The 22,944-nt window shown below is 48.0% G+C and overlaps 1 protein-coding gene across 1 annotated transcript; it reads left to right on the plus strand.

Moving 5' to 3' along the window:
• The first annotated feature begins 1,974 nt into the window (after positions 1-1,974).
• On the plus strand, positions 1,975-20,721 carry ATG14 (autophagy related 14). Its single transcript, XM_063399647.1, has 10 exons — positions 1,975-2,221; positions 6,963-7,025; positions 7,161-7,203; positions 7,609-7,690; positions 11,811-12,048; positions 12,704-12,933; positions 13,446-13,563; positions 14,659-14,749; positions 14,858-14,943; positions 17,789-20,721. The coding sequence occupies exons 1-10, from the start codon at positions 2,004-2,006 to the stop codon at positions 18,093-18,095; spliced, it is 1,476 nt and encodes a 491-aa protein (XP_063255717.1). The 5' UTR covers positions 1,975-2,003; the 3' UTR covers positions 18,096-20,721.
• The last annotated feature ends 2,223 nt before the right edge of the window (positions 20,722-22,944 follow it).

Genomic DNA, 22,944 nt, shown 5'->3' on the forward strand with positions numbered 1-22,944 from the left:
CTAATTTGACATGAGACAAGTTAGATTTTAACTAAATGCTACCCACCTGTATTACTGAAGTGCTCTCAGAGGATGGGAGTTGGGTGCAGACAAAAACATGTTGCTTTGGAACTTTGTTAAAAATGGACTTGGGGAAAATATGAAAACTCTTGGATACTCATGACTTAATTATCTGTATTACTTAGCCAGAGCTCAGCCAATGGCACAATTTAGTAATTTTGGAGCAAAACCAGTGGGGTTCCCTGTATTTGGTTTGAACTGAGGCCTTTCTTTTCAGAAGGTGCCCTGCTCCGAGTGATGCTGGGAGCAGGAACAAAGCCTATCCCATTCTGGAAAGCCCCTGGCAGCAAGCCAGAACAGTTTGCGTCGTGTCCTCCCCTCCCGAAGGTGTGGTACCTGTCTGGAAACACCACTAGAGGTTGCTCTTAGATGACTTAAGTGTAACCCAGGCCAAAATCCTCCTCTCTCCCTGCTGGAAACACTCGGGATGGGCTATGGCTCAACTCAGAACAAGGTCTTGCTGGGCTGAATTTTGCTGCCATAAAAGTTTATTTCTGATTCGGTGAGGGTGTGACTTCACCTCCTGTATCTGTTATGTGTCTTTCACAAGTGTTTTAATATCTCCCTGCTTCTCTGGAAAAGAGTTTAAAAAACTTTGTGCACTTCCTCATGATAAGCTGGTCTTAGCTGTTATCAGTTTCTCTGTTAAACTCTGGATTTCCACACTCTAATCTATTTTAAACACAGGCTTACTTTTCTGTTTGTTTTCTAACACTGGAGACTTTCCACAGCCATGGGCTGGACTTGTATTTGCACTGTAGCTGTAGTAGCAGCTGATGAGCTTCAGTTATAATAATATTTTGTAAGTGAGAACACCCAGGTTTTCTTGAGGTGTTGGGTGGGGAAAAAAAAGTTTATCTAAGATGAGCCCTCTTCAAGAAATCACATTTTGTTTAAGAGCTTGCCACATGATTTCAGTGGTAAAATTAGTGCTCTTTAGAAGTACAAATAAAGCCTTAGAGATAAGAAATGGGCTCTGTGCCTTTTCACTGAGCTACTGATGAAGTTAATGTTTGCTGTGGTAACTCTTGTCTTAAAAACAACAATCTTGGTTCTGCTTCTACGGCACTGTTCCTGCTTAATGTTTGATAACACTGGGAAGGGGAAAAATATAGGTTGGGTAGGCTGGGAATTGCTCTTAAAAAAGGGGGAAAAAAAGATAGGGCAATGTTGGAGTTGCATTTCTTTTGGGAAGGGGGATATGGGGATATTGCTGAAGTTATTCTGGCTTCTGTGGACTCTGTCTCCTCTGCAGACAGAAGAGGGAATGGCTTCAAACTAAGAGGAGGTTCATGCTAGGAAATGTTATCAGGAAAAGATTCTTTACTCAGAAGGGGGTGAAGAGGCCCTGGCACAGGGTGCCCAGAGAAGCTGTGGATGCCCCTGGATCCCTGAAATGTCCAAGGCCAGGGACGGGGCTTGGAGCACTCTGATCTAGTGGAGGGTGTCCCTTTCGAGCTCAGGGGGTTGGAACTTGGATGATTTTTTTAAGGTCCCTTCTCCTCAACCCTACTTCATCATCTGTATTTAACTCCTCATCGTCGCTCTACTGTGGAAGCTGGCTTGAGGCAACCTCCCCCTGCGTGGCTTTTAAGGACGTGTCTCGGTATCTGATACTTGGACAAAGCGATTTGGATGTTACAGTAATTACAGGGCCGGGCTTTGAGTGGTAGCCGCAGTAACAGCAGCGTTACTGACTGGTTATGCCACGGCTACCCTCTGTGCAGCCCACGAACCGCAATACAGCACCCGCATGGCTCTGGGAGCAGGGCAGGGGTGATCCCTTTCCTTGAGCAGAAGGAAAAGGGCGCAGTTTATATTAAAACTCAGGATTTTGACGGCGGAGCGCGGCCCGTCCCGCGCCCTCCCCCGCGGCCCCCTCAGTGCCCCTTCCCACAATGCCCTGCCCGGCAACAGCGTCCCACGTGACCCGCGGCGCCAACATGGCGGCTCCCAGCGGCCGCCGGCCGCAGCCCGCGGGGCCGGGCGGGGGCAGCGGGCCCGGGCCCGGGGCTCTGCGGGGCGCCGAGGAGGACGCCGAGGGTCTCTACGTGGCGGTGGAGCGGTGCCCGCTCTGCAACACCACGCGCCGCCGCCTCACCTGCGCCAAGTGCGTGCAGAGCGGCGACTTCGTCTTCTTCGACGGGCGCGACTCCGAGAGGTACCGGCGGCGCTGAGGGGAACGGGACGGCCTCTCCCTGCCCTACCGCGGGGTGCCTCGCCTCGGGGGGGTCTTTCGGGCTGTGCCTCGGGGCCGGGGGCCGTGGGGCCGGGTCGTGCCCCTTCCCCGCTGTCCCGGGGCTCGGGGGCTCAGGGTGTGGGCGGGGGAACGCGCCGGGGGCTCCGGGCCCACCCCGGGGCTGGGGGCGGGCACGGCAGGACCCGCGGTAGGAGCCTTGAAATTATAACAGTTTTAATAATAATTAAGAGATCACCCTGACTTTCAGTCAGTCAGGTGCAGATGTGTCCGTGTGGATGTAGCTACAGAAGCTCCAGGCAGTTCAGGGCACAGAGGTCCGTGCAGTGTTATTTCGAGTGGGTTACCTATTTTCGTCAACGCTCCTTGAAACGGGACTTTTCGAAATCGTGAAGCAAAATTAGGAAGGTGTGTAAGAGAGAAAACAAACATTTTCTTGTGTGTATACACATAAAGGTGGACACCCCCTCCTTTAGGATGACACAAAAAAAATAAAAAAGAAAAAAAAGAAAACCGGAGTTAATCGTGTGCCATCGTGCTCCCTTTGAAGCCCTGGCTGTCCCTCAGGGAGGCTGGGTGAGTGCTATGCCCATAAACAAATTTTCTCATCCTGTGACTCAGATGGCTCCTCTGTCGCTGCTGTTCACAGCCTGCCCATCCCAGATTCTTCAAAAGTCTCCCAGTGCCGTGTCTGGGATGACTCTGATTCCTGCCTGGCACCGCGTTCTTGGTCCCTCGCTCGTTTGCAGCTGCTGGGATGGGAGTGATTCCTGGAGTTATTTTGGGAAGGTGGCGAGCAGTGGTGTGAGGTGGCGGTGTCCTCACTCCAAAGGCTCCTTGTGTCCCCAGAAACGAGGGGACACTGGTGCCTTTCACCCATCCACATCCAGGGGAATGGGGAAAAGGCTGTCAGCCCATGTGAGTCAGCTTGCAGAGCTGAGACTTCAGTCTGTCACTGCGTGGCTTTTCCTTTTTTAATATAAAAAAGCTGTGTTGTAGAACCACAGACTAGATATAGCCTTTCTAAAGCAGGTGGAAAATGTGTAGTTGTGTGAGACTGCTTGGGGTTTTCTGCAGATTCTATTAAAAGATTGGATGTGGAGCTTGGAATGTGAACCAAGTTTGGGTTTTTTCCTGTCTCTTCTGTAACCTTAAGTTTTTGGCTAAACTGTCAGGTTTAATTATAGAAATTCAATTGTAGCCTTTGTTAGAGTTAAAGCACTGTTGTTCTGCATTAACCAAGGCTTAAGAAGTGTCTGCCCATGGGCAAAATGAAGTCATAAAGAAGCAGCTTTAGCCAAAGTACCAGAAGCAGCAGTGTAAGAGAAAACCCTCTTTATCTTCTCACATGAGACAGGATCAGCTTTTCTGTCTGACAGTTGTCACTGCATCCTCCTGAGCAGCTTTCACTGCCCCATTTGTCTGAGGCTGGAAAAGCTCCTGTATATTTACGCTGTGTTTTTTGTGTTTTTTAACTGCAAGGATTAAATCTTTATTTGGTTTTTTTTGTCTTTTTTCCCCTCCTCTGCCTGGACATCACAGTTCCATCCCTGAGGGTCACAGCTGTTGCATTAATCTGGGGCCTCCCTGCACTCTCCATTTCCCCAGGCTTTGTTTCTCCTGCTGCTCAGAACTTTTCCATGAATGAATTGCAGCAGTGCAATCCATTAAAAATAGCAAATTTATTTTAATGAATTAAAGGACCAGCACACCTGTATGAATAGCACAGTGTTAACAAGCTAAATATCCTCGATGGCTGCAGGAACACTGTAGGGACAAAAGCTTGGGTTTTGAGCATAATGGGATTATGTTTAAACTGTGCCTGAAATATTTTGTTTGCGTTCTCTAATTAATATTTGGAATAACTCATGTAAAAGTGGGGAAGAGGTCAGTTTTCTTTGTTGGCTCTTTGTGGGTGTCTCTGAATTCCTTGTGATGTGAGCCCCGGGAGAGGGGGAGATGTTTGGAATGGTGAAAGCCCCACCAGGGCACAGCCGTGCAGGAGCAGGTGCAGTTCACTGGCTGCCTTTCAGCTGCTGTTTACAGCCATCGTTATTTATTTGTTTATTTTATGCCTTCTAGTAGTACCTGGGTTAATTTTAGATCACCCAACACTGGAGGAGTGTCATGACAAGGGCTTTGCTGAGTGGCTAAGTGTGAGAAATTCAGAATGTGGAAGTGTTTGAGGGCACTTGGGCCTCCCATGTGTCTTTTGGGAGTGTTAGAGATGGGGGGAAAGGGTCATTATATTCCTGGTTAAACATAAAGAAACCAAGCATTACTCCTGCTATCCAACAGTGGTTTATTTTTAGAATTTTCTTGTGAACTTTACTTATGTGAACACAAACAATTTCATGGGACTATTTTGTGTGCTAATTTTTAGAAGAGCTACAGTAAAATTGGAAGTTTTTCATCTGTCTGGCAAAAATCACACCCCGTATCTGTGAGGGGGAGAGACTGAGGAGCTGTTAAAATTAATTACTTAAGGAGAGCTACAATTAAGGATGAGTAGCCCCGAAGTCCTCCAGTAAAGCAGTCACTGACATCCTTCTTTTCATGAGTAATGTGTTGTATATTCAAAAGCCAAGCTGGCATCTTGAGTTGGTCTCAGCTCGGAGGTTCTGCTTCCTCCTGGGAGTGTCCTCCAGCCTGTCATGTGCATAAATTCTCAGAGTGTGTTTCCCAGACTACTGAATCACTCTGCTTTGTGTGTCTGCAGATGGCAAAAGCCAAAGACAATGTAATTGTGACGTCTGAGCCTGGATAATTTCTCCAAGCTATGGGTTATGGTTAGGAATAGTGACTTTTTTCAGCAAGGGTTTTATAGTGAATGTAGTGCCCTCAACTCCTTCAGCATTAATCAGCTCCTGTAGATTAGGAAGCCCCTCTCTCTGGTTGCTTCTCTCTAATCATGAACATGTGGAAATAAGCCAGGCAACCACAGAAAATCTCGCCTTAATGTGATAAGACTTGAGGAAAGAGAAACATTTCATGGGTAATTCGAGATGTTCTCTCAGTTTACATTTTATGGGAGTTCCTGTAATAATTCATCCCAAGTTTTGTTTCTTTGCCAAACTGAAAGGCTAAAGATATATAAAGAGAAATGGGTTGTAGGATGCAATGCAATTGAAATCAGAGCTATATAAAGAAGTGGAAATGTTTGCTTAGAAGAAACCTGCTGGAGAAGTTGGTAGGAGCTGTTTGACATCGCTGCCGAAGCGCGTGGTGAGCTGGAATTTCTACAGGCTTCCACAAATATTTCTGTCCTCCCTCCACAGTCAAAACTTAACCTATTGTATTTATGTGTTCTATAATATATTGTATTTAATGTGTTATTTGATAGCTCATTCGCCTTTTTGCTGATATGCTGGACAGGAGTTGGGTGATTCTGTTCAGTCACAGTCTGTGCCCAGCTCTGCAGTCAAGCATTGCCAAGTTACCCCAGCGCTGTCCCTGTGTGCTGCTGAGCTCTGATTCTGGGCCAGGGGATTTTTGGTGTTAGCCAAAGGTGGGGGAGCAGTGGGTGTGCACTGCTCTGTGGTAAACAGGAGGCTCATGCAGGGCCTTTTGTCACTTCCAGGGTGACTCCTGGGGTGAGGACACACAGGAAGAGGGGACAAGCAGCTGGGCTCCAGTTGCACCACATTCCTCCAGCTCACGTGTGGCCTCTGGCTTTTGTGCCAAGCACCTGCATTTGGTTTGGGTTTGTTTTGGAAGGAAAACAGATTCTTTTGCTCGACTACAGAAGCAGCAGCCAGTGGTTTTGTTGTTCTAATGCTAATGTCATCTGGGAGGGTGGTTCCACACGCTCTGGATCCAAAGGTAGTCACCAAGCTTCCAGATTTCAGCACTTGAAGGAAAAAAGTGAAGCATTTTGAAGTTTTACCTGAAATCAAATCCACAGAGTAACAGAGAGGGAAATCCAAGATGTCATCCTGTCAAGGCTTAGTGTACTATTCTTTCTAAATAAAGCTTAAATATCTATGAAATAAAGGTAAAATCATAAAATCACATGGTTTAGGTTTGAAGGGACCTTAAGGACCATCTAGTTCCAACCCCTGCCATGGGTAGAGGCACCTTCATGCTCCATCCTGCCTGGCCTTGAATGCTTGTAGGGATGGGGCATCTGCAAATATCACAGCTCTGTTAGGATGAAATTGTCAATTCTGCATATTGCAGAGGAAAACAGAATGAATTGTGGAACAATGAGGGGGGCAGAACTTCTGTATACTCAAAGGGTAAAAACACAGAATGATGAATCCTGAAAAAATTCCTTTCTGATCATTTCCCATATCCTAGAATCCAGTGAAGCAGAGCTGAAGCAGACATCTGGGTCATGGGCTATGGAGATTGTACTATTAATTTCTCCAGTGATTGAAGGTTTTTCAAGTGCTCAGTGTTTTTTGTAACACACAAAATGCTGATCTTGCTAAGCTATAAATGTAGAAATAGCAGTAATTTGCTATTTGTTTGATAGTTCGACACTCTGATGTTTCTCCAGCTTAGAGGTTCTGTTGCAATTCCAGTGGGATACATCCTCTGGAATTCTGCAAGAGTTTTACACATTTAGCCATTAACTTTCCAAGATGAAGACAGATAGCTGAGGTTTGGAGAATCCCCAAGCTTCAATTTTATTATCTTTTTCAGACAACTTACAATGCTGTAATTGTGCAAAATATCAATAAAAGAATTTAATCTCTTCCAGGTTTTCAGACAAGAAAGAAAGGCTGATGCATCTTAAAACCAAACAGAGAGAATTCCAAAAACAGTAAGTTGTATTTATTAAATTGATATAAAAGTTGAGAGACCTCATAAAAAGAAACAGTCTCTTTTAACACACTGTTACTGGAGACAGACAGAGTCCAGATAGTCATAAAACTTTCAATCATGTTTTTTCCTCTAGTGTTTTGAAGGCCATGGAAGGGAAAGAAATAACTGATCAGCTGGTGAGTTGCTCCAAGAGTCCCATGGTTTTTAAACTCTCTGAATTCCTAGATCTCATAGTTTAAATTACACTTTACCTTGAGGGCATTGTGTTGCTTTCCCAAAGAGCCTGTTGTAAGCAAAACTGAAATGGGCTCTGCCAGCAGATGTTCCAAGCTGTCTGAATTTTTCATTCCTCTCTAGATATTTGTTCAATAACTTATTTTACCAATTGACTTCATACTAAGCACTCGTTTTGTTTATGGCATTCTTCTGTGCACAAAACACTGTATGGAATATTTAGTTGTTTGATCCATTCAAGAGCATCCTGCTACTTTTGCACTAAAGCTGCTGGCTTTGCTGTTCATCATTAGTTCAGTGCGTTTGAAGTCGTTTGTGCCCTAGAGTTGCTGAATGTTCTTTTTCAGAGATGGAAAATAATGTCTTGCAAGATGAGGATTGAGCAGCTGAAACAGACCATTTGCAAAGAAAATGATGAAATGACAAGACGTGAGTAATGCCTGTGCCTTTGGGATGTGGAAAAACTCCCTGTGCCTTAGAGGGAAAAATCAATCGAGGTGAATTTGAGCGTTAGTTTTTTAAAAAATGGCGAATTTCAAACCATCGCTTCCTAAATCAACTTGAAGGCAAATCACTGAGTGGATTTTGGCCTTTTTATGCTTGGGTTTTAATTAGCAAACAGCAGATATTATTCAGCTGGATGGAGATGGTTTTGCAACAGCTTTAAGAGCAAATGCTTAACAGCCTGTGACTCTGGCTGTGTCCCTCGAGATGGCTTTATTCAGTGTAGTGTTTCTGATCACTTCCTCTTGATAAAGAGGAGCAAACAGCTCTGCAGCTGTCACAGATTTCCTGAAACTGCTGAATTTTAACCCACACCTGTCTGAAAATCCTAAAATCCTACTTGAGCAAGAGTCACTGAAATATGGTGTGGGCTCCATTCAGAAACTTCAGTTTTTGAAACCCATTAGATTGTTTTACACTAAATTTGCAGGGTCATTCTTCAGAAGAAAATATGCAGCTCTCCTTACAACCTACATGCAAGGGGAGTAGAGGAAGCATATTCAGGAGCTTGTTGATTGAATCTGGGATATTTTTATGACTTGAAATTCAAGAGGAGCCATACAGAGAGTGGAAGTAGAGCCATAACCTGAGAAGAGTCATACAGGATTAGCATGGGCTTGGGCTGAAAAATCAAAAAGGCTGAGATGCAAAATTACTTTCAATTAAAAAGGAGGATGGATAGTAAAAATAATAAATGGATGATAAAGAAAAGGTGAAGGAGCAGACAAGTGTGTTAGTCAACAGGAAAGAGAGCAAATAACAGTGCAGAGAAGTCTGAAGCTTTCATTCATTGCTGCTTTGCTTCATCTTCCTGCAAAGAAAATGGGATCAGCTGCTTAGCCAGGTTAAATTTTACATCATGAGAGGACTGCAGGCTAAGGAAAGGAAACAGACAGCTACACATTAGTTTGCTTTATGGAAGCCAAGGAACAAGCTGAAGTGGTCTGTGGAGCACTTGGGAGGGAGCTCGGGTGTCTGAGGAAGCTGCAAACAGTACCTGCCTTCAAAGGGTGCAGGAGGGAGAACCTCAAAGGGTGACACAGGCATCCTGTTCCAGAGCTGGGGGTTTTGCTGGTAACTGAGAGATGAGGTGGTTAAAAATAGGCATCACTTGGTTATGAGATTCATGTCAAATCCATCTTTTGTTATTCATGTCATGATATTCATGTCAAATCAACCCCTCGCCTGGAGATCAAATGGTGCAGTGGAGGATGAAGCAGAAGCTGCACTTAACTTGGATTTGGGCACTGCCTGAAACTGTCTTGTGAGCAAACAAAATTTGCTCTGGGTGTAACCCCTGCAAGGTCATCACAAAAGGTTAGAAAAGCTGCATTCAAAGAGTGGAGACACTGGTCAAGCTGAGGAGGGGAGACAGGTGGAGCTCAGCAGGAGCAGTTCCTGGCCCAGTTCTCTTCAGCATTTCCCATAATAGCTCAGTAGAATAGAGGGTGGAATGGAGGAAGCCAGGCTGGATCCTGAAATGACTTCTGTGGAGACCAGGACCAAATTCAAAATCATGCAGCTAAATAGACAGCATCATCTGAAAAGGACAAAATCAAGGGACACGTTGTTGTGAGGAGAAACATAAACACAGAATGGGGGATGGTGGTGAGATTTGGCAGGAAGGGATCTGGGGAATTGCAAATTAAATAAAAATTATCAATCTCATGCTGCTCCAGAAAGGTTCAGGCCTCTTTCTGGGTTAACTAATATAAGTGCTGTATTTAAGATGGGAGCAGTCATCCTGCTGTGCCAGGTATTGCTGTTGCTTCAGTGGAAGTCTAGCGTCCAATTTAAACAATTGAAGAAAGATACAAATCAGCTGGGAGAAGTCTGAGTACTGGAAATGAAACAGAACAGCTAAGAAAATTCGTGTTTGGTTTAGAGAAGAGGAAGTTGAAGAAAAACAAGCTTTTCAGTAGGTAGAAGATTATTGTTATGGAGATTAGATTGTGACTTTTTGTCTTTTGCCTGTGAAGAAAAGGAAGAAGAGGAAATCAGTGTGACTCTTAAGGAATTAGTCATCTTTTCTCAAAATGCTCTGCTCTGAGGGTGGCAGAGTGTTAGGACCAACCACAGGGAGTGGAGTTCTCCATTTTCCCACTCTTCTGTGGAATTTACCATCTGCAGCTTTTGCAACTTCTCTTGATTCACAGTGAATTTGATTAGGTTTAACCTAAAAACTGAGCTGACTATTGCCCAACTGACCTATTGTTAGCTCAATTGCTTTTGGAGAGAGACCAGAAATGAATTCTAGCTGTGAGTAGCCAACTTGGTCACTTCTGGGCCACATTAAAAAGTGTGAAAAGGTTGTTTCTCTGCTCTTGGATGTGGCATAGTTCAATTTTCTGAAATAAAAACCATTTCTAGAACACTGGCTTTCTGCTTTTGGAGTTGACTCTCCTGGAGACCTCAATAATTGGTGGTGCTTAAAATAGTGCTGTAAAATCTGTGTGTTTGCCTTCTTTCTGTGCAGAACAGTTCAAGGAGACAGGCTTGCAAATACCTGGCAGAGCTCTCTGGGCAGAGATCAGTGTGCCTGGGCTTGCATTTGTCAGGCAGTGCAGGTGTGTGGGACACAGTGGTGTCCTGAAATACTCCTGGGGACAGATCTTTAATCCCTTCACAAACTGGATCATAAAGCAGAGGTGCTGTGCAGAGAGCAGGGCCATGGTTTGTGCACTGGGACTGCTGAAGAGGAAAACGTGAGGGCAGTGCTCCCAAATAATTGCTGTTGGACCTGCAGGGAAGGGAGTTCACTCTGAAAAAATAGCCTTTCAAGTTGAATATGAATGTGAAAATTGAACAGATGGATGTTTTCCTCCTCCTCTGTCTCTTGCTCTTTAGGCAAAGGGAGAGTTTGAGACTATGGATGCAAGTGTTAATTGATTTTCTGTTGATGTTACAGGACTGCTTAAAGGAAAGGGAATTACAGCTGACAAATAGGGATTCTGGTATTGCTCAGACAAAAGTGGATTTTTCTACTGCTCCTCTAACAGGGGTCATTTATTTATATTATATAAACCTGAGGATTATTAGTTCTTGTCTGCATGGAGGAGCTTTTCTCACCTCCTTTAATTTGGGTCTTTGCATCTCCCACATACCAGATCTTCCTTCCTGCCAGACACACCACGGATTGCAGCAGATCAGATGACTGGAAATAATTCCTGATGTTGAGAGAGAGCAGCCTCTGTGTCTGCAAGGGCAGGCACACTTCAAACTAGGGCACAGGCAGAGTTTTAAGCATGTATTTGGGCAGAGCACAAGAAATCTTTCCCTGTGCTTTTAAAAGACAGTAGTGGCTGACTCTGTGTTTGTGGGAGCATTACCACAGCCAGTTATTTTATAACAAAATCAGCAGATCATCGAGCTTGCAAAAGACCTCTAAGATCATCAGGCCCAACCTTGGATGCTTCAAGAGACTCTTGCAGGGTATTTTTCCAATTCTCAGCGTGCCTGACACGTGGAGTGAATCCAGGCAGTTGCAGCGCATGAGCACAGCTCCCATTTTGTGAGTGCAAAGGGAGGTAGGCAGTGTTCCCCGTGGGAACAAGGAGCCTGCACTGCTGGGATCCAAGTGCTGTGAGAGCACACCCATGAGTGAAGCCCAAATAACCAACAGCAGCAGAGGTGCCAGAAATGGTGAATGAAGATGCTATCTGCACTTGATTTTGGCAACAGGGCAGGGCTTTTTTGGCCAGCACGATGCAAACATGTACAGTCAGGCTATTTCTGTTAGGATGATTACCTCAGGAGTTTAATTAAACTGGGAAATCTTGGCTTTTGTGCTCCAAATCCAAAAATAGCTGGGTAAAAGATAGGGAAAGAATAATCCCAGTTGCAGTCTCTTTGGGGATCTTCAGAGGAGATTCAAAAGTTGTACCACTGAGCAGCTGGAAGATGTTAATAGTTTAGCAGGGTTTTCTGTTTGAAGCTGCCACAGATCTTGTTTTCCATAAATATTAATCAAGCTTTTCTCAAGCTTTTCCTCCCAGCACCTCGCAGCTCCTTTTCCAAGGGATAACATCTGCTGCTGTTCTCACAGACACGGAGGGGCTGCTGAGGATTAAAGAGGAGAACCAGAAGCATTATCGCAGGGCTCAGAGGCACCAGGAGAAGAAGGAGAAGATCCAGAGGCACAACAGGAAGCTGGGAGACCTGGTGGAGAAGAAAACCCACGACCTGAAAACGCAGTATGAGCACCTGGCAAAGCTGCGGCGGGCGCACATCCTGGAGCTGACCTCGGTCATCTTCCCCATCGAGGAGGTGAAGACAAGCATGAGGTATGGCAGCCTTGTCCTTTTGGGATGGTTTGGCTTGGCTTTAGGCAGCCAGAAGGGAGTTGTGTCAGTCTAAGGTAGGGGGTCTGGCTCCCTTAGGAGGAGGAGGAGTTGTGTTCTCACGCACAGATAGAGGTCCGGGACAGAAGAGTCTGAATCTGGAGGGGCTTGCATCTCCCCACTGAGAGATCTGAGCTGCATGTCCAGTGTTAAACTTCTTAAAATATGGATTCCTCATCCCTGGATGTGTTCAAGGCCTGGCTGGACAGGGCTTGGAGCACCCTGGTCTAGTGGAAGGTGTCTCTGGCCATGGCAGGGGTGGAATGAGATGTCTCTAAGACCCCTTCCAACCCAAACCATTCTGGGATTCTACAAAAGCAGGTAATTAAAAATCCCAGAGAAAATAAAAGTAGTTTTGGGAATGAGGAGTTTGGCAGAAGTGGTCTATAAGGTCCTTTCCAACCCAAACCATTCCTGAATTCTACAAAAATACCCAATTAAAAACCCCAGAGCAAATGACAGTAATTTTGGGACTGAGGAGCTTTGCAGGAGCATTCCCACCAGCCCTTTGCCCTGAGTGAGATCTGGCTCAGCACCCACCAAGCGTGCATTTGATTCTGTCCTCACCCTCTCCTTTCCACCCCCGGGGGTCCTGCAGGGACCCTGCGGACGTGTCCTCGGAGAGTGACAACGCCATGACCTCCAGCACTGTGAGCAAGCTGGCAGAGGCACGCAGAACCACCTACCTGTCGGGGAGGTGGGTGTGTGACGACCACAACGGGGACACCAGCATCAGCATCACGGGGCCCTGGATCGTCCTGCCCAACAACGGCGACTACTCGGCCTACTACAGCTGGGTGGAGGAGAAGAAGACCACACAGGGACCTGGTAAGGGGCAAGGCCTGCCTTGGGGCAGCTGGGACACACTCCAGGAGCTTTGGGTGCCAGCAGAAGGCACTGAGGAGCAGTAACCTGCTCCATTTGTGCTCACTCTGAGCCACAAATAAATCCCAGAATAGGGAGTTTGGTAGAAAATTCCCAGTTGGAGCTACGTGGGCTTTAAGGTCCCTTCCAACCCAAATCATTCTGTGATTTTATGATTAGTCAGCTGGAATCTTCTTTTGCATGAAATGCTCACTGGGATACACAGCACAGTGAAATAGAGAAAGTTAATTATTCACAGTTTTGACACAGTTCACATGTCATCATCTTAACAGGAATTCCAAGAATTACTATTTTCTTCCAACTCCTGACAGATTTCACTGGAAATGATTGCTAGATTCAGGCTGTTCTCCACACTTAGAAATGACATATTCCAGAGTAGACTCCAGGAACATATTAACACACCCACCAAGGCTTCATTTAAAACAAAGATTTCATGTTGTTTTTATTTCTTTCAGATATGGAACATAATAACCCTGCTCATACCATCAGTGCTGCATTGTGCTATGCAACTCAGCTCGTTAACACTCTGTCTCTCATACTTGATGTAAATCTTCCCAAGAAGCTCTGCAACAGGCAAGTAAAAACACAGCTGGGGAATCAGTGACCTTGGATCAGTTCAGTTTGAGGAACAAAGTCAGGAATTGGAACACCTTTTGATAACATAGGTGGCTCATGATTTTTGTGTTGTTTGAGGGGAGGGCTAGCAGGATTTTAGACCACAGTTAACAATCCCTCCCTCCTTTTTACTTCCTGAGAGGGAAACCAGCCATCACAGTTGAAAATAACACCTCTCTAATTGATATATTCAGCATCCTCAAATGAGAGATGAAATACAGCAGTGCATGAATGGCACTTTTCATTTTATTGGAACCCACTGTGCTTCACAAAATCCCAGCCCAGTCCAGCAGCTCTTGAACAGCTCTGCTGCCTCCTGTGCTGTGGGACAAGTCCCTAATGTGGCATGGGAGCAGGGTAATTCCCAGTGGGATAAAACACCCATGGGAGCACACCTAGGAGTGCACTGCACCAACCCCATTTGGGATGAGAGCACTGTTAGAATTGTGGTGTCTGTGCAGCAGCTGGAGCTGCACAGAAGGAGCTGCAGACCTGCTCAGACTCCCAGGGGTCCCAAATGTGCTGCTGAGAGTCTTTTAAGTGTTCTAAAATAGTGGTTGTCAAAGTGAAGGCACAAAAGTCACGTAGGATTTCAGCTTTTTTCCACCCTGTGGCTGGGGGCTTGGAACCAGATGATCTTGAAGGTCCCTTCCAACCCAAACCATTCTGTGATCCTCTGGTTTTGTTTGGGTGTTCAGCCCTCACAGAAGGAAAAGGTTGGGAGCAGGAAATGATGCAAGATTTTAAAGATTTGAAGCAGTTTGGCTCTGGTGGATCTGAGTTCCCTACACTTCTCACCACCTGTCCTGTGGAAACTGGTGAGGCCAGGGCAAGCAGAGCTTGTTGATCAAATGCTCACAGTCCTGCCAGGTTTAAAATTAATCTCCTCAGCACTCTAAAACTGGCTGTAGACTCTGAACAAGTGCTCACTGCGAGCATTTTTACTCCAGGATTTGTTAGGAAGCCAGGGTATGGAATGCTGATGCCTCCAGTGAGTGTATTTTCACAGCATTTTGCTTCCTGTGTGTTTTTGTGTGTGTGGTGTTTTAACAGTGAATTCTGTGGAGAGAATCTCAGCAGACACAGGTTCACACGGGCAGTGAAGAAGCTGAATGCTAATATCCTTCACCTCTGCTTCTCTCAGGTAGGGGGGATGCACATTTGGTATCTTTAAATAGCTTTTAAATATCAGCTGTGCCTGCTGGTTTCCTTCAGGGCCTGATTATGTTTTTTTTTCCCTTCCCCATGTCAGCATGTAAATTTAGATCTGTTGCACCCCCTGCATACCCTCAGGAACCTCATGTACCTGGTCAGCCCAGACACCGAGAACTTGGGCAGGTAAGAAAAGCAAAATACGGACTCTGCTGTGGCTGAATCCCTTTGGAGTTTATGCCTTTGCCTTGTTACTTGTGTGGGAAATTCTCTTCTGCTGTGCCTATAGATCAGTCCTCAGCACAGAAATCAGGGTAGTTCCAGGAGGAGGAAAGACTGGACAGAAAAAGGGGCTCCTGAGTAGGGAATTAAATTTCCCAGATGTGTGTTTGCTGTGCTTCTGCCTGTGGCAGGCTCAGCTGGAGGCTCTGCAGCTGATGATGGACTTATTTCCCCTACACCCAGGAGCAGGAACTCCTTCCCTCCAGGGAACAGCAGCACAAATGCCAGGCAGCTTTGCCATGCTCCAAGTGTGACCCTGCCCACGCCTGCCAACGTGCAAATACCTGAGAGCATCCAGTAATACAAACCCTGAAAAGAATCCCAGGCAAACCCTTCCCAAAATACTTCCAGTCAATGAACTGCCTAGACCAAAGCTGACCCTATAAATAGTATTCATTTATATGTAAATTAAGATGAAAGACAACTGTTCTCTTAGCTTAGAACATGATGAAAAGAATGTCAGTTCTGGCCTGCACACACCAGGTTAAATAATTTATTTCTTTTTTCACAAGTTAAATATAAAAAAGCAAACAACACTGATTTCCCCACTGGGATAACCCAGACACAAGTCACTTGTGCCCAAGACAGTCTGCAAATATTTGTTTGATGTGCCTGGTGTTTTATTCCCCTTCTGAAACAGAGAAATGTTCTGAAATCTACTTTTCTGCTTTGCTCTCTTGTACGGATCTGTTTCTATTCAAAAACCTGCAGTGCCACTAAGAGGAGCTGCCTGTTCCCACTTCCTTGTGTTCTCTGGATATATCCCTGCTGATTCAGCCCAGAGACATCTGGGGAGCCACATCTTTGTAGAAGATTTTGAGCAAAAATCTGTGCTTGCTACTGCCTGCCTGAAAATAGAGCGCTGGAAATGGAGAGCTGTGTCCTCAAAGGAAAGCAAAGGACCTCTAAAAGGTCCAGGGGCTGCAGAGGGCACCAGTGCAGGTGTCAGAGCTCCAAATGCATCAGCTGGGTCCAGAGAGTAAAAGAAAGGGTTACAGGAGGGTTGGATAAAATACCCAGCAGGCTGCTCCATGGCTTTGCAGACACCACTGGGAGCAAAGAGTCTGAGCTGCTCGAAACGAGGCACATGCACTTAGCAGAGACATTAATTACCCACAGGAATGAAGGTGGGGATTCTGTTTCCTCCTGTCACCCTCTCAGGGCTGGATGAGTGGCTGGAATATGGATGCTGTCATCAGCAGGAGTGGCTGGGCTCAGGGCAGGAGTGGCCTTTGTTCAAGAGGTCACCTGAGATGATCTAATGGTCCCTCCTGGCCTCAACCCTGATGACTCCTCCTTGTGTTTCCTCGTTAAGCAAAAGGCTCTGCCAGGAGGCAGCGCTCCCATTCCTTTCCAGATTATGAAGGAGGAGTGTTTGCCTTTAATTTCTCAGCTGGCTGCAAAGCTTGCAGCAACCAGCTCGCTTTATTTTGCTTTAGATGCCTAAGCTTGTGGTTGCCTGACAATATCCTTTATATGCTGCTGTTTTCATATGCTTATAATTTTACCAAGCTTTAATTATCTGGATTAATATTTCCCATGGTAAATCACTGCTTTGTGCTCCTTCTCCCGCTAAGGCTGGATAAACTCTGTGTTAAATGGTTGTGTTTAATAGTTGGACTTGGTGATCTTGGGGGTCTTTTCCAACCGAAATGATTTCATGATTCTATCAAATCCTTGCTGGTGTTCACTGGTGTTTGTGGCTTGGAGTGAACTCTGCCAGGGACGCTGCTTGCTGTGTGGAATCCTCCTTTTCCTGTGGAATACAGACGGGGCAGGATGCAATCGCCTTTCCCACCAGGCAGGGGCAGCAGGGAACTCCGAGCCACAGCGCGGGTGGGACCCTGCAGGGCCATGGAGATCCAGCCCATGGAGAGCAGAGCCAGTGCCCACGGCTGGAGCCTCTCCCTGCCCGGGAAGGGCTGAGGAAGCTGGGGCTGCTCAGCTGGGAGGGGCCCTGAGCCTGTCCCTGTCTGCAGGAGGGGCTCAGAGCAGGGCCCAGCAATGGCACCAGGGGAACGAGCAGGAACTGATGCCCACAAGTTCCACCTGCACATGAAGAGAAACTTCCCTGTGCAGTGACCCAGCCCTGCACAGAGACCAGGGAGGGTGTGGAGTCTCCCTGCTGGGGAGATTCCAGAGCTGTCTGGACACAATCCTGTGCCCTGAGCTCTGGGACGACCCTGCCTCAGCAGGGAGATTGGATCAGATGAGCCACTCTGGTGACTCCCAACCTGACCCAGTCTGTGACTGTGTGTGGTGGGGTTTGGAGTGTCCCCAGGGGAGACCCCTCAGCCTCTCTGGGCAGCCTGTTCCAGTTCTGGCCAGCCTCAGAGTGAGAAAGAGAGGAGGAGTTGCTGGGGCAGAGTGGAAGTCTCCACTGGTGAGCTGTGCCAGACCTGTGAGTTGCAGGGTACAGCCTGGCAGGGCTGAGCTCTCTCGGCCTGGCCAGGGCTGGTGTTGGAAATTAAAGCTGCTGCACATCAAGCCACGATCCCCACCAGTGGAGCCCTGAGTTATCACCAGTAGCTTTGTCTGGTGTGTGTTTCTCTGTCCCTGCCAGAGCAGAACTGCCCTCCCACCGTTCCTGCCCCGTGGTCTGGAACCCTGTCCCTTCCTCGCCAAGTGTCACTAGGTCCCCTCTGCAGTTCCTGTGCCAGCTGCTGGAGCTGGTTGATCCGAGCTGTGCCCGTGGCAGAGCAGGGGGCTGAGGGCAGAGGCACTGATGGCACCCTGTGCTCGCCCACAGGTCCGGCCCCTTCGAAATCAGCGCCGACCTGGAGGACTCCATGGAGTTCGTGGAGCCCAGCGCGGCGGGCGAGACGGACGAGAGCGGCGACGAGCACGTGAGTGACGAGGAGACGGACCTGGGCACGGACTGGGAGAACCTGCCCAGCCCCAGGTTCTGTGACATCCCCTCGCAGCAGGTGGAGATGCTGCAGAGCCAGAGCACCCAGGCGTCCCAGCCCATCGCCAGCAGCAGCGCGGGCGGGATGATCTCGTCGGCCGCCGCCTCGGTCACCTCGTGGCTCAAGGCCTACACCGGGCACCGCTAGGGGCATGCGGGGGCCGTGCCAGGAGCCCCTCCCTGACTGTGCTGTAGTCAACCTCCACCTGTTCGTTGAGTAGTGCCTGGAACAGAGGAAAGGTCAGACTTGCGTTTTGTAAACCGGAGAAAACCTTTTTATTGACCCAAGATGACTGTGACGGCCCCGTTTTGTAAATTAGCTCCGTGCCCCCGGCGAGGGCGCTCTGTGTCTTGGTTCTGTCTGCATCGAGGATTGCAAAAGGACCCAGCAACCTCCAGCTCTGCCTTCTGAAGAAGAAACAGATTTTGGAGCCTTTGGATTGGGATGAGTGCAGGGAAGGCTGCTCTGGACAGTGGCGCAAATGCAGTTCCCACTTTCTTAACTCCTTACAGGGTTTTCCTTCTTTGTGTGTGTGTGTGTTTTAAATCTGTCTTGCATAATGCAAAAATGCGTATTTCTAAATTTTTTTCATTCAGGACATGAAAATTATGCATTTTTAACATGTTTTCTAATCTCTGTTGCCATATTTTTAATACAAGTGATCAGCATGGACAGGTAATTCACACAGCGAATTGCTCTTGGTTTAGATTTGGTTGTGAATCTTTACCCAGTTTTGCCATAGAAAACTGGCTTGTTTTCATGCTGTTTCCACTGGTAGAATTTTTGTGTTGTGCTGAGGCACACGGGCTCTGTACTCTTAATACCATACACCAAAGAAACACTGGACGTTCTTTTGCTAGACCTACATTGGACGCTGATACAGAATTGCATTGTTGCAATAATATCCATTGGTTACCACACTATGTTGCCAGTTCTGAGCATTAGAAAAACCTCATTTCAAGCCAGTTTGGTAAAGTCACACGCTCTCCACACTACATGTGTTTTTAACCCTGTTTTTATTGTATGTTCACGGTGGGGTTTGTTGTTTACTGACTGCCAAGAAGTTGGTTTGGTTTCCCTGGCACAGCTGGCTCATGGAACCCCAGGAGGGGGGTGCAGAATGGTGACTCTGTGAGCAAGGGCTCCTCCTCCTCCTCTTCCTCTGCCTTGCAGGACGGGGCACCCCCACGGGTGGTTTGCTCAGCAGAGCTTCCAACGTTTACATTTCGAGCTGGGACAGCTCCTCCACAGGCCCAGCCAAGGGAAGAGCCTGCTGCCCTCCCTCCACGAGGGAGGATTTCTGCCACTGCCCCGCAGCCTGAGGGGATACAGCTCCTAGCGAGGGCGTGGGGACAGAGGCCACATCCCTGCCCGATCCAGCTCCAGGGCTGGCTCTCCCAGCCTCCTCACAGGGACTTCTGTGGGGGTTTCTCTGTTCTCTCCAGGCTGGCCAGTGCTGCCCCTGGAGGGGTGGGAAGCCAGGTGTGGCAGTGACAGCCGTGTGCCCCATGCCAGGGGCCCTGCAGAGCTCTGTGCCACCCTCCCCTCCACGGCAGCTGCTTCTCTTTAGCCTTGACCTTGGGCATCTGTTGTCAGTAGCTTCTTCTAATTTTTCTTTATTTTTTTTTTAAACCAAAGACCCTTAACTCCGCGCGAGCAGCGCGCTCCTTGTCAGACACCGCCACCCTCCTGCCGCCCCTGCTCCAAGAGCTGGGTTTGTTTTAGGAGAGCAGCCCAGGCCCCTGGGCTGCTGCAGCCTGAGGAGGGCCAGCGCCCCCAGCCCCGCTGCCAGGCTGAGCTGGGCCCTTGGGCTCTGCTGGCTCACAGCACTTTAGCACTCGCAGCTCTGAGCAACCAGCACACGCCAGTATTGGAAACTGGGCTCACAGCCCAGCCTCTTCTGCTTCCCCATGGATTTTGCACTGGACCCCGCCATCTAAATACCCTTTTTTTGTTGTTTTTTAATAGGCATTTCAGTCCCTTTTCATTGCTGCCTTTGTGCTTTGAGCCCCAGAAGGTCAGGCCGTGACTCAGCTTCGTGCACTGTCACTGAACTTAGGGAAAGAAAATCCAACACAATAAACTTTTCTAAGCCATATACTTCCTATCCATGTTTTCCAAAATAATTTATTTGTAACCCTGGCATACTCTGAGAGTGCACGAGGGCACCGTGAGGGTGTTCAAATGTGTTGGGGTGGGGCTTTTCATGGAACATTTTTTGTAACAGAACACAAGGTTGTGGTGGTTTTTTAAAAAGTGTTTTGCACATGTGTAGCTGAGGAAGAATTGTGTGTATCCAAACCTTGAGTGCAATCACCAGGATTCGTTTCCCAGGTTGTTTGGGGGGTGGGGGGAGGGAGGGCAGGAATATCTGTAATTAGAGATATTTGAAGGCAGCCAGCTGAGAGTTTACAAAACATTTTGTGTAGCATGAACACAGGAATTTCAGTTCTGGCCGGGACTTCTGGTCGTGACCAGTGACCTGGGGTGGCCAATCTGGGCTGCCAAGGAGGAGCCTGATTTCAGGGGCCCAGCCCTGTGCTGAAATCAGGGTGGGACACCCCGGGGTGCCTGTGCAGGGCCTCAGGTGGGACACCCAGGGGTGGCTTTGTCACCCACGGAAACTCGCGGCCCCTCTCTCGCAACTCCCGCACTTGAGATGTAACTAAACACAAATGGTTTGGTTTTTTTGTTTTTGTTTTTGTTTTTTTTTTTCTTCTAAATTTTATTGTATTATTGCAATAAATCTTTAACAGTACATTTTTTAAAGTTGTATATTTGTGACTGTTACTTCTGTGTGGTTTGTTTTTCACCGTGCTGGGCAAAGTACACAAGAATTTCCAGCCTTCAAAGCATCACAGGGACCAGACCTGTTACAGTGCAATCAGTTGTACAGTGGTGGAATAAGCAATACCCATTGCATCTAAAAAAATACTCTTACATAAAATAACCGCATCTCCATGGGAGCAGGGGTGGAGTCCTGCACAACACACACACACACACACACATCCCTCTATGTACATGTAAACGAATAAACCTCTTGGGTGAGCTGGCTCGGGGCTGCTCCCATGCTGGGGGTGTCCTCGTTAGGAGCTCATTTCAGGATGCAAGAGGTTTCTTTTGAAGGGTTAAAGCAAAGCAGTGTCAGAGACAGGGATGGGAAAGGGCCAAGCAGGCTCTGTCCTGGTGCCTGGCAGCCCAGGGCTCACAGGCTGCTGGAGGGTGGAGGAGGAACGACCCCTCCCACTCCGTTTGTTGTGTCGGAGGGGCAGCACCGATGGCCCTGGGGCTCCTGCTGGGCATCAGGGGTGGGAGCAGCAGCCAGCCGGGGCTCCTGCACAGAGCTGGGGCACGTCACAGCCCCGTCACAGCAGCCAGGTCACGGCAGGGCCCGAGCTCAGGCCCTGCACACAATGCTCAGGTCACCTCTGCTGAAGCAGGAGCAGCAGCAGCTCCTGTCCTCTGCCCACTCTGTCTGTGGCACGAGAGCACTGATGATGCCCTGCCCTGTCCCTGAACCAGCACTGCCTGCACCAGGCAAAGGCAGGGGGAAGGAGAAACAGCCCCGGGTGAGGCTCCAGCACCGTTTGCACCGTGCAGGAGGTGGGAGGCAGACACAGGTTGGATCTGTCAGTGCGGTTTTGTGCAGGTGTGAAATTCTAGAATGGTTTGGCTTGGAAGGAACATTGAAAATCACCTCATTCCAAACCCCTGCCATGGGCAGGGACAACTTCCACTATCCCAGGGTGCTCCAAGCCCCATCCAACCTGGCCTTGGAGACTTCCAGAGATCCAGGGACAGCCACAGCTTGTCTGGGCACCCTGTGCCAGGGCCTGCCCACCCTCCCAGCCAGGAATTCCCAATCTCCCATCCATCCCTGCCCTCTGGCAGTGGGAGCCATTCCCTGTGTCCTGTCCCTCCAGCCCTTGTCCCCAGTCCCTCTCCAGCTCTCCTGGAGCCCCTTCAGGCCCTGCCAGGGGCTCTGAGCTCTCCCTGGAGCCTTCTCCTCTCCAGGTGAGCACCCCCAGCTCTCCCAGCCTGGCTCCAGAGCAGAGGGGCTCCAGCCCTTGGAGTTTTTCCATGGCCTTCCCAAGCCAGAGGGGCTGGCGTGGGGCAGATGCTGCAGGAAGGGACCTGGGCCCAACACAAGGAACTGAACTCTGCTGCAGCATCCCAGGATTTCTCCACAGGGAACAGGGCCCAGCAAAGGGAAAACTGCTGCAGGAACAGCCAGGATGGAGCAAGAGCCCAACCACAAGGTTCAGCCACAGGCAGCTTTCGCAGTGCTGTCCATGCCAGGAGAGCCCCGGAGCTTGATGAAAACTGGAAGCTTATGGACAATGGAAATGTTATTACAACTTCTTTGCAGGCCTATCTGGAAATTCAGTCCAGACACTCCAAATGCTCCCAGGCAGGGAAGTCAAGCACATGGTGCACTCCTTCATCCTCAGTTCTAAACACTGAACTTTTTACAAAGTTCCAACACTGGATTTCATTTTTTTTTTAATTGCTTCTTAGGAAAACAACCCAAAACCCTAACATTCATCACACCTTGGCTTCTTCCTCAACCACCCCTTAAGGAAACAGAAATCTGCATTTTACAATGTTACATGAAAAAAAAAACCACAAAACCTGCAGGCAGCTCAGCATGGCAACACTCAGAACCAATCCACTTCTGGATGCAAAAGCTTGCTGTGTGGAACAATTTTTAACAGCAATGCTGTGCAGGAGGGACAGTTCCAGCAGACAACATAATAAATGATGTATAAACCAGCCCGCGCTCCCCAGCCAGCCTGGGGGCAGGGCAGGGATGGGGCAGGGTAGACAGCAAGTTATCCTCTGGATTTACCTGCTCCAAGAACAAAATAGCCTCATGATAGTATTTTATCCTCGTTGTTCCCCTTGTTCAACAAAAGTGACCAAAAGCTCACACCCTGTTCCAAATAAAATGACCTCACTGGCCCCTTATCTAATTACAAAATATTTTCCTCTGCCG

The sequence above is a fragment of the Prinia subflava genome, chromosome 5, assembly GCF_021018805.1.
Source record: "Prinia subflava isolate CZ2003 ecotype Zambia chromosome 5, Cam_Psub_1.2, whole genome shotgun sequence".
NCBI classification, from domain to species: domain Eukaryota; kingdom Metazoa; phylum Chordata; class Aves; order Passeriformes; family Cisticolidae; genus Prinia; species Prinia subflava.